This window comes from Passer domesticus, chromosome 7 (assembly GCF_036417665.1).
Source record: "Passer domesticus isolate bPasDom1 chromosome 7, bPasDom1.hap1, whole genome shotgun sequence".
NCBI lineage: Eukaryota > Metazoa > Chordata > Aves > Passeriformes > Passeridae > Passer > Passer domesticus.
The window spans coordinates 54,275,337-54,290,806 of NC_087480.1; the positions used below are offsets into that span (position 1 = coordinate 54,275,337).

General features: G+C 53.0%; 1 protein-coding gene across 2 annotated transcripts; it reads right to left on the reverse strand.

Annotated features, from left to right (window-relative positions):
- Positions 1-534: 534 nt before the first annotated feature.
- TAL1 (TAL bHLH transcription factor 1, erythroid differentiation factor) lies at positions 535-12,060 on the reverse strand. 2 transcript variants are annotated; one of them, XM_064428789.1, is made up of 5 exons: positions 11,696-12,058; positions 10,236-10,385; positions 8,582-9,010; positions 7,755-7,846; positions 535-3,583 (listed from the first exon to the last, which is right to left on the reverse strand). In XM_064428789.1, coding segments are annotated over exons 2-5 (942 nt in total). In that variant the 5' UTR covers positions 10,238-10,385; positions 11,696-12,058; the 3' UTR covers positions 535-3,164. The 2 variants fall into 2 exon arrangements, with proteins under 2 accessions (XP_064284859.1, XP_064284858.1); XM_064428788.1 differs by lacking the exon at positions 10,236-10,385 and having other exon boundaries at positions 11,696-12,060.
- Between the last annotated feature and the right edge of the window lie 3,410 nt (positions 12,061-15,470).

Consider the following 15,470-nt stretch of genomic DNA (forward strand, 5'->3'; position numbering starts at 1 on the left):
CATATCTTCAGTATGTAAACACTGCCTAATTAGTGCTGTATATTTTTAAAAGCACTTATGCACGTGGCTGTGATAATTTCTTCCTTAAAAAAGAGGAATTACTCTCGCTGCCTGTTAAATCGTGGCCGAATGCCTGCCGTGGTGCAAAGGGAAGTAGCGTGGCCCCCAGCAGCCCCTTCCTTGCACAGTCATCCTGGCCAAAAGAAGGGAAAAGGCCGGGGAGCCTCGGGGGGACCGGGCTGGGGTGCGCTGGGGTGGCTGGTAACGCTCGCCTGCGGCAGGCATTGCTTCATCGCCCGCCTTCCTTCCTGCCCGCTCTTTCCCCCCGCCCGGGCTGGACCGTGTGAGTCAAAAAGTAAAAAAAACACAATTGGCAGATGCTTTTGCAACGTTTTTCGCTGCCCGTTTATGCGTTTGGCTGGCTGGGAATGGGCCACCCTGGTGCCTTCACCCCACGACACTCAGGGATGGAACTCCGAAGTAATGATGGGTTCGAGTGGTGAGGTGGGACAGAGGCAGACAGCGAGTGGAGGCTGCTTTGTAAAACTTTATTTAGAAATATTCTTGATATATTCATTATATATATATATTTATATATACACACACATTACAACAAATGTGTTTTCTAAATAGCACATCCACAGTGGGTTGAGACTCAGGGTACCAGGTCTGGTTACTTCATTTCTGCAGAAAAAATGCAGAAATCCAAGGGGAGGGTGGCAGAGAAAGGGATGGGGCTGAAAAAACCAAAATTCGTAAGGCAGGAATTCACTCACACGGTACGACATTGCCCCAGAGCGCTGCTCCCGACAGGAATGGGGGTGATGGTCCACACAGCGAGAGATGAAGCAGGCAGGAGGAGAGGTGGGCAGAGGAAATGTACCATTCAAATCACAATTAAAGTACAACTGTACATGCCCCGGGGCACTCCCGGCAGGAGCCCGGTGCCTGGGGGCGTTTGGGGGTGCTGACAAGGTTGTACCATTTCCCCGGCTGTGCAGCTACCCAGAAGATACAGACAAGAAGCAATGGGTTCGTGTGGAATGAGGGATTTCTGAGTATCGGAGAATTATTTTGTTTTCTCGCGCCAGGTTAATAACAACGGTGTAAAACCCCACAGACCCCACCCAGGGTTATTTGGGAACCAGGAACAGCTTTACCTGTGTGACAGCACCCCCCTACTCCACCCCAACCCCGAGGGTCCCCTGGCAGCCCCCCTGCTTGTCTCTCCTAGCCCTGGCACCAGTACCAGTCCAAACCTCCTCCTCAGCATCGCCTCCTCACCCCCAGCACAGTCCCAGCCCTGCAGGTAACCCCCTCCAGTAAAAACCCTCAGACCCAAGAATCTTCCTCCTTTTCCACGATTTAAGATGGGGGAGATTGGTGCTTTCCAAATATTTGGGGGCTATGCTGGGAATCCTTGCATGGGCCAGGATCCCTTCCCAGACAACTAATTCTGCCCAACATGCCAAGCCACATGCCAGACTCTTACCTATTATTTACAAAGAGGCATCAAAACCAAGCAGGGATGGAAGTGACAGGGCTCTGCATTAAGCCTGGATGGGTTTGCAGACACCCACTCAAATTCTCTGTGCTCCCTTGTACCTCAGCATCCTTGGGAAGGCACGAGAGTGGTGGAAGATGTCCCCACTCAGAAAGATTTATTCCCTTCCAAAGGATGTTTGTGTGTGGGATTTTTTTTTTCTGCTGTATCATGGTAGAGATTTCTGTGCCTTGACATGTCTGCAGAGGGAGGGGATGGGTTGGGGCAATTGCTGCATCAGGCCCCAGGAGCTGGGCTGTGAGAGCTGGGCCTGGGGCAGCAGTGGTGGCACAGTGTGGCTCTCAGCTCCACCACAGCAGCTCCCCTGTCCTGGGGGGCAGCAGGGTCAGGGGATCAGCTCAGTCACAGAGATCAGTTTTGCAGCAATTTGAACACTCGGGAATGCAGGCTAATCCCACCACTGTTTTTACTGCTTTCCCCCAAGATTCAGAGAGGCTGTGGACTCCCACCAGCCTCAACAGGTGAGGACCTTCCTAACACCAGAATAAATCCGGCACTGTTGTCCACACTGTGGGCATTGGCACAGCTGAACCATCATTTCACAAAATAAAACCAAAAAATTCAAAGCATACCATCAAAAAACCTTTTTATAACCCTATGTACACACACACTGTTGATACATCATTGACTCCTTTTGCCCTTTTTTTGCTATTTTGAATTTTAAAATCCCCCAGTCCAAAGAGATATTTCACTAGCAAATACTTTCTTCCTTTACCAACTCTGAAATTCGTCTTTCTCAAGAGAAGATGTGGCCTCAAAGAAACCACTGGAAAAACTCTGGGAGACCACAGCAGGCTTGAAATTCACCTGCTGAGTGTTACCAGCAGAAGGATCAGGGACTGGGGGGGTGGCAGAAAACACCTATGTACCTTTTCATTCAATGGACTGCATGACAGTGTTAAACGGAAGTAATCCCACATCATAAATACAACAAGCCCAAACAATCCAAAATTAGACAGAAGAGAAAGGAAGAAAGGGAAGAAAAAAAAAAAAAGAAAAGAAAGAAAAAAGGAGAGAAAAAGAAATAGTCTAAATCCTTTTAATAGTTCTTTTGCTGAAGGTATTTTTTCACCTCTTTAAAAAGATACAGTCAAAAGCTCTCGGACAACAGGAATATGTGGCCCAGCTCCTGCTCAGACCAGCTGGACGTGCCACAGGCTGGAGAAGGGCTGCAGCACTGGCGTGATGCAGCAGTTTCCAGCACCACGAGAAGCTGGAAAGCACTGGTGGCCTCCATGGGCAGTGGGAGGGGAGCTCCGTGTCTCACCCGGATGACCAAGGCCACCAAGTGGTCTGGAAACCCTCTGAACGCTGGAGAGGTGCCAGCCACGTCTCCTTCCCCTCCTCAGAGTCCCATCCCAAGCAGTTCTGTACAACGAAGATGACTTCAAAGGCTTTTCTTCTTTGCACGGTCACGTACCTAAACCCCGAACGTCCGTCTGGGTTGGCCTTGCCCTCGGCCAACGCGCCGGGCTGGGGAGAGCGGGCAGCCCGCGCCCCCAGGGAAAGGCAGAGTCACGAATCCCACAGCACAAGTTCCAGCAGCCGCACAGCCAGGCCTGGCCTCTCCCCGTGGCTCTTCACAGCAGCGTGGGGGTCATCACCGCTGCGCGTTGCCTTCTACGGGGAGGATGGCGTGGTGCAGGCTCCGCGTGTGCTTCGAATCCAGCGTCTCGTGCTCTTCCGTGAAGCTGTCCGGGCTGGCCGCGCCGTCCAAAGAGCTTCCACAGCTGGAGTTGGGAGACAGCATGTCCTGCAGGAGGTCTTCCTGGACTATCCCCGAGTCTTTGTTCACTTTGCCCCTTTGGTTTCCTTCTTCCTCCTGGTCGTTGAGCAGCTTGGCCAGGAAGTTGATGTATTTCATAGCCAGGCGCAGGATCTCGTTCTTGCTGAGTTTTTTGTCGGGCGGGTGGGTGGGGATGAGCTTGCGCAGCTCTGCGAAGGCCCCGTTGACGTTCTGCTGTCTCCATCTCTCCCGGCTGTTGGTGAAAATGCGGCGAACCACTTTCGTGTGAGGACCTGCAATTCCAACCACGCAGAATTAGGAGCTGGGCTTAACAGGTATTGCTTTCCTGAATCGGTCACCGCTTTGCAAATTAACTAACTGATTAATTTTAGTGAGGTTTAATCAGCAAGGCAGTGAAACAAGAGTTTCCAGCTGACCCCATGAGATGAGAAATCCATAACTTTGTTCAATCCAGTGGAAGAGAAAAAATAGAGTTGCATCTCTTTGGATGTCTCCTCAGATATTGAAATTTACCTCTCCAAAAAAGAAGGCTTAGGCCATGATATGTGTGCAGAAGGCTGCTATAATTTTAGGGTACCTCAACTCATCAACAAGAGTAACTCAGCAACCATGGTCTAGTTTGAAGTTTATCTCACTAGATTGCTTTATTTTCTATCCCAAAAATTGTCTAAAGGACACACCTTTGGGACAGGAGGAAATTAGCTTGAGCTAATTAAGAGACTTTGACAACTCTGAGATCCAGAGGTCTTCCCTGCTGAGAGAGACCAGAGAATTGCCAGCAGCCCTCTGAATGAAACGGCATGATGGGATTTGTCCCATGGCAATGAGGACAGGTAGGAAGTGACCACACTGACCCACGGAGTGAAGGCATGTCCTGCTGGAAGGATGATCCAGGTGAGCATGGAACAGCTTCACAGCTCACCTGAGGACTGCCTGCTCTCTCTCCTCCTCACTGCCACAGGGCAAAAACTCCCTCTGACACTGACTGGAGAAGGGGCTCCAAATTGCTGGAGGTGTTTGTTTGACCTAATTACATGTAACCTCCAATTACACCTTGGAATTTTACAGCCATGTTTCTGAGAGGGGATGCTACATAGGATGAAGGCACAAAGCACACCAATTCTCCTTTCAGCACATCAGGGCAACTCCTGGTGTACTTGGGAAAAGCTTTGTCTCTGTGCTAGAAGAGACCCAAAAGCACATCTAGTGAAAAGTACTGTTCTGCAGGAGCAGCAGTGCTGTAAATCAGGATTGCGGGTCCTTGGGTCCATGGAAACCAGCTCACATCAGGGAACACTACCATAAGATGCTTTTATTATTACATCCTTCCCATCATCTCCTCCAGGAGACATCAACAATGGAAGGTCTCATCAATCTCAGGAAAATCTGGAAGAATGACCAGGACAGACACTCCCATGGGATTAGGAAGCATCACATACAGTGAAAATCCTCACAGAGGGGGAAGCAAAGCCTTGCAGGTAACACATTGCTGAGATTCACCCCAAAGGACTGTGGAATTCCCACTCCCCCATGTCTCCCCTGTATTCCCCACTCTGTGACACCTGCCTAACTTCTCCCTCCTGGTGGGAGCAAGTCCCTAGCCTTGGTGAGCAGTTTAAGCCACAGTTCTGACATCACCCAGTGGAACCAGCCCCCCAGGGCACATTTAAACACCTTTATTCTTTTCTAGCAAAACTCTTGGCTGCCTTGGCTGTGGCACAGGAACCAAACATCACTTTTTATACCTATACATTTTCATAGGTATCCTGGTCAGGCTGTACCTCAGCAAATCCCACCCTGCACAACAGCAGAAGTGGAATCCCTCGTTCCAGCTGATCAGATACCATCACACTTTCCTCCCTTTGGGGGAAGCTGAGTCCCTGCAGCCCAGCCCAGCACACAGAACACCCTGCACTGCAGGGTTTGCAGGGGGACACACTCCCAAGCAGCCAGTTCCAGCTGCCAGCTCCCCCAGTGTGTGGGCAGCCACACAACTCACTCCTCCTCACGGTGTGCTCAGAGCTGGGAGTTCCCTGAAGCCACAAACAGCCCCTGGGACAAACTGGGGGATGGAGAAATGACAAAATCCTCTCTGACCTCCAGGATTCCAGTGTGATGCTTTAATAAAGGCAATATTCACCCCCAAACAGCTCCTAGTGCCCTCTGTATGAACTAAGGTACAAGAGCTCATGCACAGGGAAGGTTTCTTGTCCCTGATGTGTGCAGCCTGCTGTGCCACAGGATTGTGGGGAAGGGGACAGGGACCAAAGGGACCTCAGCAGCACTAATTAAGCAGTCAAGATTGTACTACATCCTACTAAAATAATATGACATTTTTTAGCACTTTACTGCTCTTTCCAGACAAGAAAAAGCAACTGGTCTTGAATCCAGAGAGAGATGGAGCTCAAAAGCTATTTACTCCCATAAGGGTATGAGAAATAACCACATCTTGGGTACTGCTCATTAAAAAATATCCTCAAGAGACTTTCAGTCTTCAAATATGTGTTTCTGCTCACTGAAAGTTGATGACTAAAAGGCATCTATTCATAAACTTGTCAGAAATTAGAAAAAAGAAAAAAAAAGACCTGTTCATTTTCATCTGAGGGCATTCAAATCAAGCTTTAGTATATAAAACAAATTCTGACACCACTCAAATTCTTGATTCCTGCCCCAACTGAATTAAACATATCTTTTAGAAAGATATCAGGTTTTGGCCAAAACATGTCAAGCAGTGGAGGAAATTAAAATGCCCCATAGCTGTGTTATAATAGAAAATCTACTCTTCCTAAAAAAAACTTGCCTCATAATTAATTCAAGCAATTGGATGAGAATTTTTGCCTGGATTTTGTTCTAATGAATGGACTGATGCTCTTTAAAATTAGAAATATGAGGAAAATTAATAAAAATATGATCTTCCAAAGTTCCAGGATATACTTTTTAGATGTACTTTTTTGCATTTTTATCTTCACTTCTAGTTATTTTTAAAGAAGATATTAAATGTAAAAAATTTCCATAAAACAGATAAAGAAATACTGCAAAAAACCCCACCATTTATTCTCTCGCAGAAAACACCACAAACACAAAGTGTCTGGCAAGACTTTCCTGCCCTTCTGCAGCCCCCCAAGGGCTGAGGACCCTCGAGAGTGCTGCTCCTGTGTGCCCTGGATGTCACCCCGCAGGTGCCCCTCAGAGCAATGAGCAAAGTGCCTCAGACCACACAGGGATCCCATTTGTAGGGATGTACATCCCATCCTCAGCATGGGATGTACATCCCTACAAGTTGCTCCTGTTTGCACAACATAATCTGATATCCTTTTCCCCCTCAAAAAATGCTGAGTCCAATCTTGAAAATTCACATGAACCAGAACCTGCAGGATTGGCCCCAACCTGTACACCTGCATCAAAACACATGTTCAAAAACTTGGTTACAACCAAGTATATCTATAATCCTTAATACCTAGTTTAATAGCAAGTCCAAAGCTTTAGTCAGACACCAAGATTTGATGGACTCTCCACCGTAGCTGCTAAGCCTCGGGATCAAAACCCAGACAAAAAGCCCTTCTTGTGCCGGGGCTGTAACACCCCTGTCCCACGGGGCTGCAGCCTGAAAGGACCGGGAGGGGAGTGGAGGACTGATTGATGCAGATAATACCCTGAGCCTTCATTTCGGGATGCATTATTTTAGACCGATGCAGGTTATGATTTGATCCCAGATTAGCTGGGTAGAAGGAAAGGGACAGCTAGCTGGAAAGGAGGAAAATTAATTGTCCAGCAATTGAAATACAGTGTTTACAATGGCTAAAGATAAAACTCATTTCAGTGAATCCCGTGTGCACGGGCTATTAACTCCAGAGATAAACAGGCCGGCCTTCCACGTGCAAATCGTTCTTGCAAGTGTCCCTTTGCGTGGGCACCAGAGATCCCCTTGCACGGAGCATCCCCCGCCCCAAACCTGCTGCCAGGAGCAGGCAAACCGTAAAAACGCGAGTGGCATGCCCGGGCTCTTGGTTTAAAGGCAGGTTATCCTTTCTGCCCAAGGCTGTGCTCTGCAGCGCGAACCCCTCCCGGATTAAAGGGTTTACAGAGCAACACCTCACCGCAATGGCCCTGATCCGCACTTCAACAGAGACACGCACTTATTGTCTTCTCTCGGATTTCATCTCTAAGCAATTCGCAGAACAGGGGTGCAATTAGCCACGGGCTGAGCTGCATCGCTGGCTGCTGGGTGAAGGCAAACTCGCCGAGCACGCTGCTGGGCTCCGCTTACCGGAGAGCCACCCTGCCTCCCTGGGCATCCCATCCCACTCGCTTTTTACGCTTTTAGTCCTTTTATTATTTGGGGGTTTAGTCCCAGAGTGTGGCATTGTGCAGGAACTTGCCCCCCATGGCAGATGGAGACACCCCTCCCGCCCAAGATGCGGCGCAGGGGCGAAATTCTCTCACCGTCGGTGATCTCCATCTCGTAGGGAGAGGGTCTCCGCTTCACCCGGTTGCTGCCGTACATGGAGAAGGAGTCCGGTTCGCCGAAAAACCCGCTGGGAAGAAAGGCAGACATGCCGTGAGCGCACACCGCCATCCCCCCGGCCCGGGGCTGCGCGGAGCGGCGGGGAGCGGCTCCGTGACCTCGGAGCGGGCTCGCCGCTCACGACGCCGAGCCGGGGTCGTGCGGTGACACCACACGCGGCCAGCCGGGGACACGCAGCAAGAGACGCCAGCCCTGCGCGGGCAGGGGGGTGCGAGCGGCGTGGGGCGTCCCGGCTTTGGGTGAAATCCCCCCATTCCCGCGACTTCGGGTGAAATCCCCCCATTCCCGCGACTCTGTGCGCACCGCAGCTTTCCCTGCGAGGCGGGTCCGTCCCCGCACACCCCGGGCGGGCTCAGCCCCTCTCAGAGCCTCTGCTGTGCCCTTCGCTCATTTGCGGGACTCGTCAGAGAACAGAGAGCCCGCGGAGCTCGGAAGAGCCAAACCGGTTCTCGCCCGTTTATTGACGGACCCCTTCGACCTGCCCAGGACTTCACCACCGCAAATATTTTTCCTTCGAGGAACGAGTTTTTCGTTTGTTTTTTGACTTCCCCCCCGCCTTTTCGCTTTCTCTCTTTGCAAAGTTCGCGTGCAAACCCGCGATGAGTAAGCGACGAGCCCCGCGCGGAGGAAGGGATGCTTCTGCTTCTGCCCCGCATCTCCGCCCGGCACCTCCCGCCTCCCCAGCACCGCGCGGGACACCCCTGGGGGACCTCCGGGACGGGGATGGGAGCGGGGGGACACGGACCTGTTGATGGTGGCCAGCGGCTGGCCCAGGTTGTAGAGCATGGCCCTGCCGGGGGGCTGCAGCGGCAGCGCGGGGGGGCTCAGCTGCACCATGCGGGCCTCGCAGGCGGCCTCGGCGGCGCGGCACGGCTCGGCTCCCGGCGCTCTCTGCATCGCCTCCCCCGCCGCCTCGCGGCTTTTTATGTCCAGGGAGCCCCCCCGGCGCACCAGCTCGATGACGGGCACAGGGGCGGCGGGGGGCCCGGGGGAGGGCCGGCCCGCCTCCTTGGCCGCCCCGTTGAGCAGCAGCTGGGGGTCCGCCGGCGCCTCCATGCCCGCGCGGCTGCTCTCGGGCTCGCTCGTGGTCTCCGCTTCCGAGTCGTGCCGCCGGGCGGGGCGGGCATCGCGGGGGTCACTGGGGGGCGGCGGGGCGGGCGGCCTGTCCATCGTCCTGCGGAGAGAGGCAGCGCTCAGCGGCGGCCCCGCACCGGGAGCACGGCCGGGCTCTGCCCCGGCACCGGCACCGCCCGACGGGGGCGCCGCGTCGGGGCTCCGACCTCGCGGTTCGCGATCGCCCCAAATAATTTGGAGTCTGCTGGCGGGAGCGGGGGGGGTCTGTGGGTCCACCCCGCCGAGCCGTGCGGTGCCGTGACGTCACGGGGCGCCCCGGCCCTGCCGTGACGTCACGGGGGCTCGCGGAGCGGCGCTTTGACGTCGCGCCGCGCCCCGGTCCCGCACGCCGGGGACGGGCCGCAGCCCCGGCGGGCTCCCGGTGCCCCGAGGGAATTCACAGCGGCACCGCCGGGGCCGCCGAGCGGGAGGGGCCCGGGCAGCGCCGCCGCCGCCCAGGGTGCGGGCTGAACTGCGCGGCCAAATTGCGGCGGAGGCCCAGCACACATCCCCGCTTTTCCGGGGGCATTTCTGCCCGTTCCGGGGTCCCCGGCGGTGTTCGCTGCCCTGCGGAGCCAGCCCGGCCGCCGCCCGGCCTGCCCGTAGCGGCCTTAGCCTCGCGGGCGGCCCCTTCTCCTCCCATTACTGTTTTTTATGGTTATTTACAAACTATCGAAATATACCTGAAACCGCTTTTTGGGGGACAGGGGGTTAACCCAGCCCCTAACGGAGTGAATCCCCCGCGCACTCGCTGCCGCAGGAAGGAGGAAGGGGCCCGGCCGCGGCCGCACGCACAGCATTGTCCCCTTCTCCCGCAGAACAAATGCTGTCGCGACAGGGCACTCGCGCCCCGGGCACATATCGCGATTATTTCTATGCTTTATCTCCCACATAAGCCCTCGTTCGTTTTTGGATTCTTTTTGTTGTTGTTGTTTTGGTTGATTGATTATTCTTTTCTATATAAATAAGGAGCTTTACTGAGCAGAGAGCTGCCACCCATCCTTCTCGCTCCTTTGCCTCGGGTTATTTTTTATTTCGTTTCTGATAAACTGAGTCGCGAGGAAAAAATAAATAACAACAACAACAACAAAATAAAAACACCAAAACAAAAACCTGTTTTTTTTCCCATATATCACTATCTCTCTGGAAAATAAAATTTCAAAATTTACAACCACCCAACCTAAAGCGCAAGTTCTCTGCCTTCCCTCCGGCCACCTTCCCGCCAGCCCTCCAGAAAGAAAAATCTAATTGCCTATTCCGATATTGTATAGGAAGAGATTACTCACATGTGTCATATTTAAGTAGGGACACCGCAAGTCTCTCCTGTTTCAACAAAAGCGCTCTCAGTGTCAGGCTGAATTTACTCCTCCCACCTCAAGGTACTTACGACTTTACAGAGAGGAAGGACACCCGCATCGGGATAAAACTGCTAAATCCTGGGAGGAAGAGAAGGGGGGGAGAAAAAAAAAAAAAAAAAAAGGAGAGGGTGGATCTCGTGGGTCCGGATTGCCAGAGATCAGTGGAGGGAGAAAGGTGCAGGGGAGAGGGAAGGAGGGGACAGCACCCCGGGGAGGCCCCTGTGCTGGGGGACAGCGGCCACCCCCGGGTCCCCCCCCGCCGCCGCCGGGAGCCGCCGCCTCGCACACGGGGCCACAACGAGCGACGGCCATGGTCTGGCGTGGAAAAAAAAAATAAATAAACAGAGAAAAAAAAAAAAAAGGCGTGAAAAAAAGCTCCCTGTATTTGGGGCGAATTGGGCGGTTTTTTGGACACATTGCAAGCCCGGTCTTCCCGGGAGGAAATCACAGACGGGGCCGGACACGGGGTTGTTTTTCTCCCGATGGGCTCGCACGAAGCGGCGACGGCGGCGGCGTTTCTCCCACGTCCGGCTGGAAAATTTAATTCCTAAAGGGGCAAATTAAATTCCTCAAGGGGCCGGTTGCCGGCCGAGGAACCGCGACAGCCGGCACCGGGCCGGCGGCGGAGCGAGCCCGCTCCCCGCCGCCCAGCCGCAGGAAGGTGAGGCCGGCTCACCCCGCCAACGAAATCACGAAAAATTAGGTTTTCCCCTTCGTAAAAAAAGGAATAATCCCGATGGCGTCCGTTCCCGCACTTGTTAAAAAACGAAATACGCAAAACCGCAAAGATACCAGCAGAATTTTGCATTAAATTGGGGTGGTTTCGTTTAGGAAAAAATGGAGGGGGGGCATTAAATCCCCGCCCGCTGGTTTCTGCTTCGCAAAACCCTTTTGTTTTCCAGCAGCCGATCGGCAGGAAATTTCCAAGCCAAAAGCGGCCCTTTGTAGGGAAATGGCCCCAAAGCGAAGGGGCGGCAGGCAGCGGGAAATGGGGGACCCCCGTCTCGGGGAGAAGCGCTCGGGTTCGGGCTGTCGGCCGGGCCGTGTCCCGCTGTCTGTCCCCGGGAGAGGCTGGGGCAGCCGGGCCCGGTGGGCGCTCGGCCCCCGGCCCGCCCCAGCCGCCGCCTCGCTGCCGCAGCCCGAGGGGCCCGGGGGTGCCGCACCCCGAATTTCAAAGGGCAGAGTGCATTCTCCTCCTCACCGACCCCGCATCAAAGAATAAAAAAAGATTAAAACCCAACCGCGGGAAAGATTTTGTGTTTTTTCTCGTCTCTCATGTGGGGCAGAAGCCCCCAAAAGCTCCCTCGGTGCCCTCCGAAGCCCCCCAAAACCACATCCCGCCGCCCCCAGCGCCCAGACTTGTGCAGAGCCGATTCCTCTTTACTCACCATTTGCTTTTCATTGGGAAAAGTGAGTGGAGCCATTTTGTGGCCTACGCATCGCGGCTATATTTGTAGTAAGTGTTGGGTGGCTTCAGCTGGGTAGGCTCTAATTCCACATCACGTCCAGTTTCCTATTTAGTATGGAGAGCGGAACACTACTGCAATGTGGCCGAGAGAGATAAAACCCCAGCAGTGGCCCGCCTGCCCTGATAAGCTTCTAAACCCATTATTTATGAAATGATTCATTATTATTTGGCAATTTTATCGAAGGAAAGCGGAAAATTATTGCAGGGATATGCATAGGAATAACTCCGGAATGCATGCCTTCTAGCTTTTTATGTGTGTGTGCTTAGATGCTCTTAAAAAGACACTAAAAAAAAAAAAAAAAAAAAAAAAAGTAATAAAAAATTGCACTGTGGCTGCCCGCATCTGAATAGCGATTCTTTATTTTAGTCCTCTTGGAGGTTATTATGCCCCTGTTTGTTTTTTTTCTTTTCATTTTTTTTCTGTTTTTTTTTTTTTAATTATTATTATTAAATATGGAACACCTACTCCGTTCTTAATTAAATTTAATGAGCCAAAATAAATTGTTAGAGATGTTGAGAGAGGGGGAAAGGGTGTGGGCTGCTTTGGGACAAGAGGAGGTAAATAAAGCACATCGAGAGGAGATGTTTTGGAGAAAACCGGCCTCAGTCCCCAGCCTTCCCCCCCAGCACTGTGTATTTTTGCTGAAGGGCTGAGCTGGGGCGAGCTCCCTGTCTCGTCTCCCGTTGTGGGGTGGGAGGAGGCCGAGCATCCCTGCCGAGATGCGGGATGCTGGGGACCGTGAGTGGAGCGGGTACCGAGCCGGCACCTCGAGAAATTTGGGATGTCAGCGGCGGACCCTGGAGGAGAGGGGCTTGGGAAGGGAGAGAAGGGCCCTGGCTCGCCCGTCGGGCCCAGGCAGGGACCCCCGGCCTGGCCAGAGCCCCGTGCCCCCGGAGCGGCTCGTGGGGACCGAGCGGGCGGTGCGGGGGTCGCGGTGCCCTGCGCGGCCATCGCACAGCGGCGGGAGGCGTGAAAGCATCCCCGAAACGCCCGAGGCTCCCGGCTTGGAAAGGGGGAAGGCAGGAGGGGCTGCAGGGTCCCGGGTCCGGTAGGGAAAGGGGGAAGGCAGGAGGGGCTGCAGGGTCCCGGGTCCGGCATGGAAAGGGGGAAGGCAGGAATGGCTGGAGGGTCCCGGATCCTGCATGGAAAGGGGGAAGGCAGGAGTGGCTGGAGGGTCCCGGATCCTGCATGGAAAGGGGGAAGGCAGGAGGGGCTGGAGGGTCCCGGATCCTGCATGGAAAGGGGGAAGGCAGCGGCGGGGAGCGGGTTTGGACAGCTCGGGGACCGGCCCGAGCGGGAACCCGAAAATCAACGAAATCACGGCCGGCGCTGGGCGGGAGGGAAGGGGCCCGGGCTGAGCCCCTCCCGGGACACCCCCGGTCCCCTGTGCGGGCCCGGGACAAGCGGCGAGGCCCGGCCGCACCTGCCGAGGGGCGGGGGGCGGCGGCGGGGCCGGGGGTCGCTATTGTCTGCCCGCCACCTGCGCGCCCTCCGCAGGGGGAAATGCCGGAGCTGTTATTCTTCCTTTCACTCCTTCCCCTCAGCCTCCCGCTCTGGCCGCGGCCGTGGGAGAGGTTTGCACAAGCCCCGGGCATTGCTCCCCGGGCCGGGGCCGTGTCCCGGGCGGCAGGAGCCCGCACGATGCCGGCGGCGCGCGTGGGGCGGCGGGGCCGGGGCGGTCACGACGCGCCCCAGAGCCCGCCGTGCCTCCCGCCAGGAAACACGACCATGTTCGAGCCGGCTCCTCTCCCCAACAGGAAGCGTTAAAGATAGAACAGCCGGGGCTGGGCGGGGGAGATTAGGAAGCCGAGCATCTTCTGAGCACCGGGGGCTGCTGCGGGGACGTTCCCAGCCGTGCCTGCGCCCGTGCCCGCGGCGGGGGAGACGGGGCCGCGCTCAGCCCGCCTCCGGCCCGCGTTCTTTACTGGAGAGGGAGCAAACCCTCCAGGCAGGGTGGGAGCGCCAGAATGATCCAAAGTAAAGCGGTCAGTGATGGTCCAAGCAGGCTCAGCACCTTTTCAGCTAGCACTATAAATATTTTCTGTTAATTATAATAAAGAATAGCTAGGAAAAAAAATACAACCAAAAAACAAAAACAACAAAAAAAAAAAAAAAAACCCCAAAAAAACCCAAAAAACCCAAAAACAACAACAACAACAAACAAACAAAACAAAACAAAAAAAAACAAACAAAAAAAAAACCAAACCAAAAAAACCCAAAAAAACCCAAAAAAACCACCAACCCCCCCGCAAAAAACCCAAAACAAACAAATAAAAAAACCCCACAAACCCAAACAAACAAAAAAAAAAACCCCAAAACAATAAAGCCCTAACATTACCCCATTAGCCATGCCATCACCTCACAACCCAGTTCTGGAGCTTGGGCCTCATTGCTCAGTTAACAAAGCCAGACCTGGCTTAATGTGTGGTTTGTTTTTTTTTTTTTTTTTACCTCAAATTGCAGTGGATGTTTCAGGGAAAAAAAATCCAGACATCTTGAAATTACTCAGCACCACACTATGAAAGGAAAATGCTTCTTAAAGGGAAGGGTGTTTTCTGTTGTTTTGGTCCAGTGAATTAACATTTTGGTTGCTCGGGGGTTGCTGTCCAGGATTATATGCTTTGTGTAACTTATTATAACACCACACCCTTGTCCTGAACTGTGTGCAAGTAGTTTGGCTTTTGTTTTCAAATTGTTCCTAGCCCCTGAGCATTTGAAGAAAGTCTTTAAAATATTAACCAATACAGCTGTCATCTTCCTGTGTTTCCAGACATTTTACAATAGGAAACAAAGAACAAAACCCTGCAACAATAGCTCAGAGGTATGAATTGCCTCATTCATCTCACTGGAATGTTCAAAAACATTAACTATTTTTTGACTGATTCAGCAGAAAATGTGCTGGCAGATAATCAGCTTATGCCTGATCCAGGGGAGATTCAGGGACTGAGAAAGGTTTTATTTTTCAGCACAGTAAAGTAGCACCTTTCCTGAAAGGAAGCAAATATCCTTGTTGATGGAAGAGGCTGCGTGAGAGGAGAAATTCTGGCTTAAAAGGAGCTGCTGCCTTCCTCTCTCTGTACTGGCTTCAAAACAGCACATGGTTTATTTCAGCCCAATTCTGTAATAAATTAATTAGCAATTAGTGCCCACTCAAACATACCAAGAACACTGCAGCCCTTAGGATGTGACTGGGAAAGGCCCAGGATTTCAGTACAGGGTGTTTTAATCTCTGGTTTAACACTCAGAACAGGAAAGGCAAGGTCAGCACCAGGCTGAACTGCTGTTGAGACAATGCCATCACTAAAACAAAGTTTGTTCCAAAGCCTGTGAGAGAATGCTGATGCACCTAAAAGGCCAGTGAAAAAACACATGGCTCCACCAGGAATCCCATGTTCTCCCACCAGGAATGGTGGGAATGGGAATGAATCACCACTTCCAGCCCGATTCTTCACCTTGTGCAATATTATTTTCACAAGGTTATGGAAAAGAGCTGCTTCATTAATGGACTGGAGTGCTTGGTGACAGAATATTTATGTGTTCATGCAGAACAAAGTAATTATTTCTGCTTACCCCACCACCCAGTATCAGATTCCTGATGAGTTCAGCAGCAGGTGAACCAGTGAACTTCAGGTTAGCCATTTTAACAATGGCTGGGAAGCCACATGTGTCTTAAATAAAGGCAGCATTAGTCAAG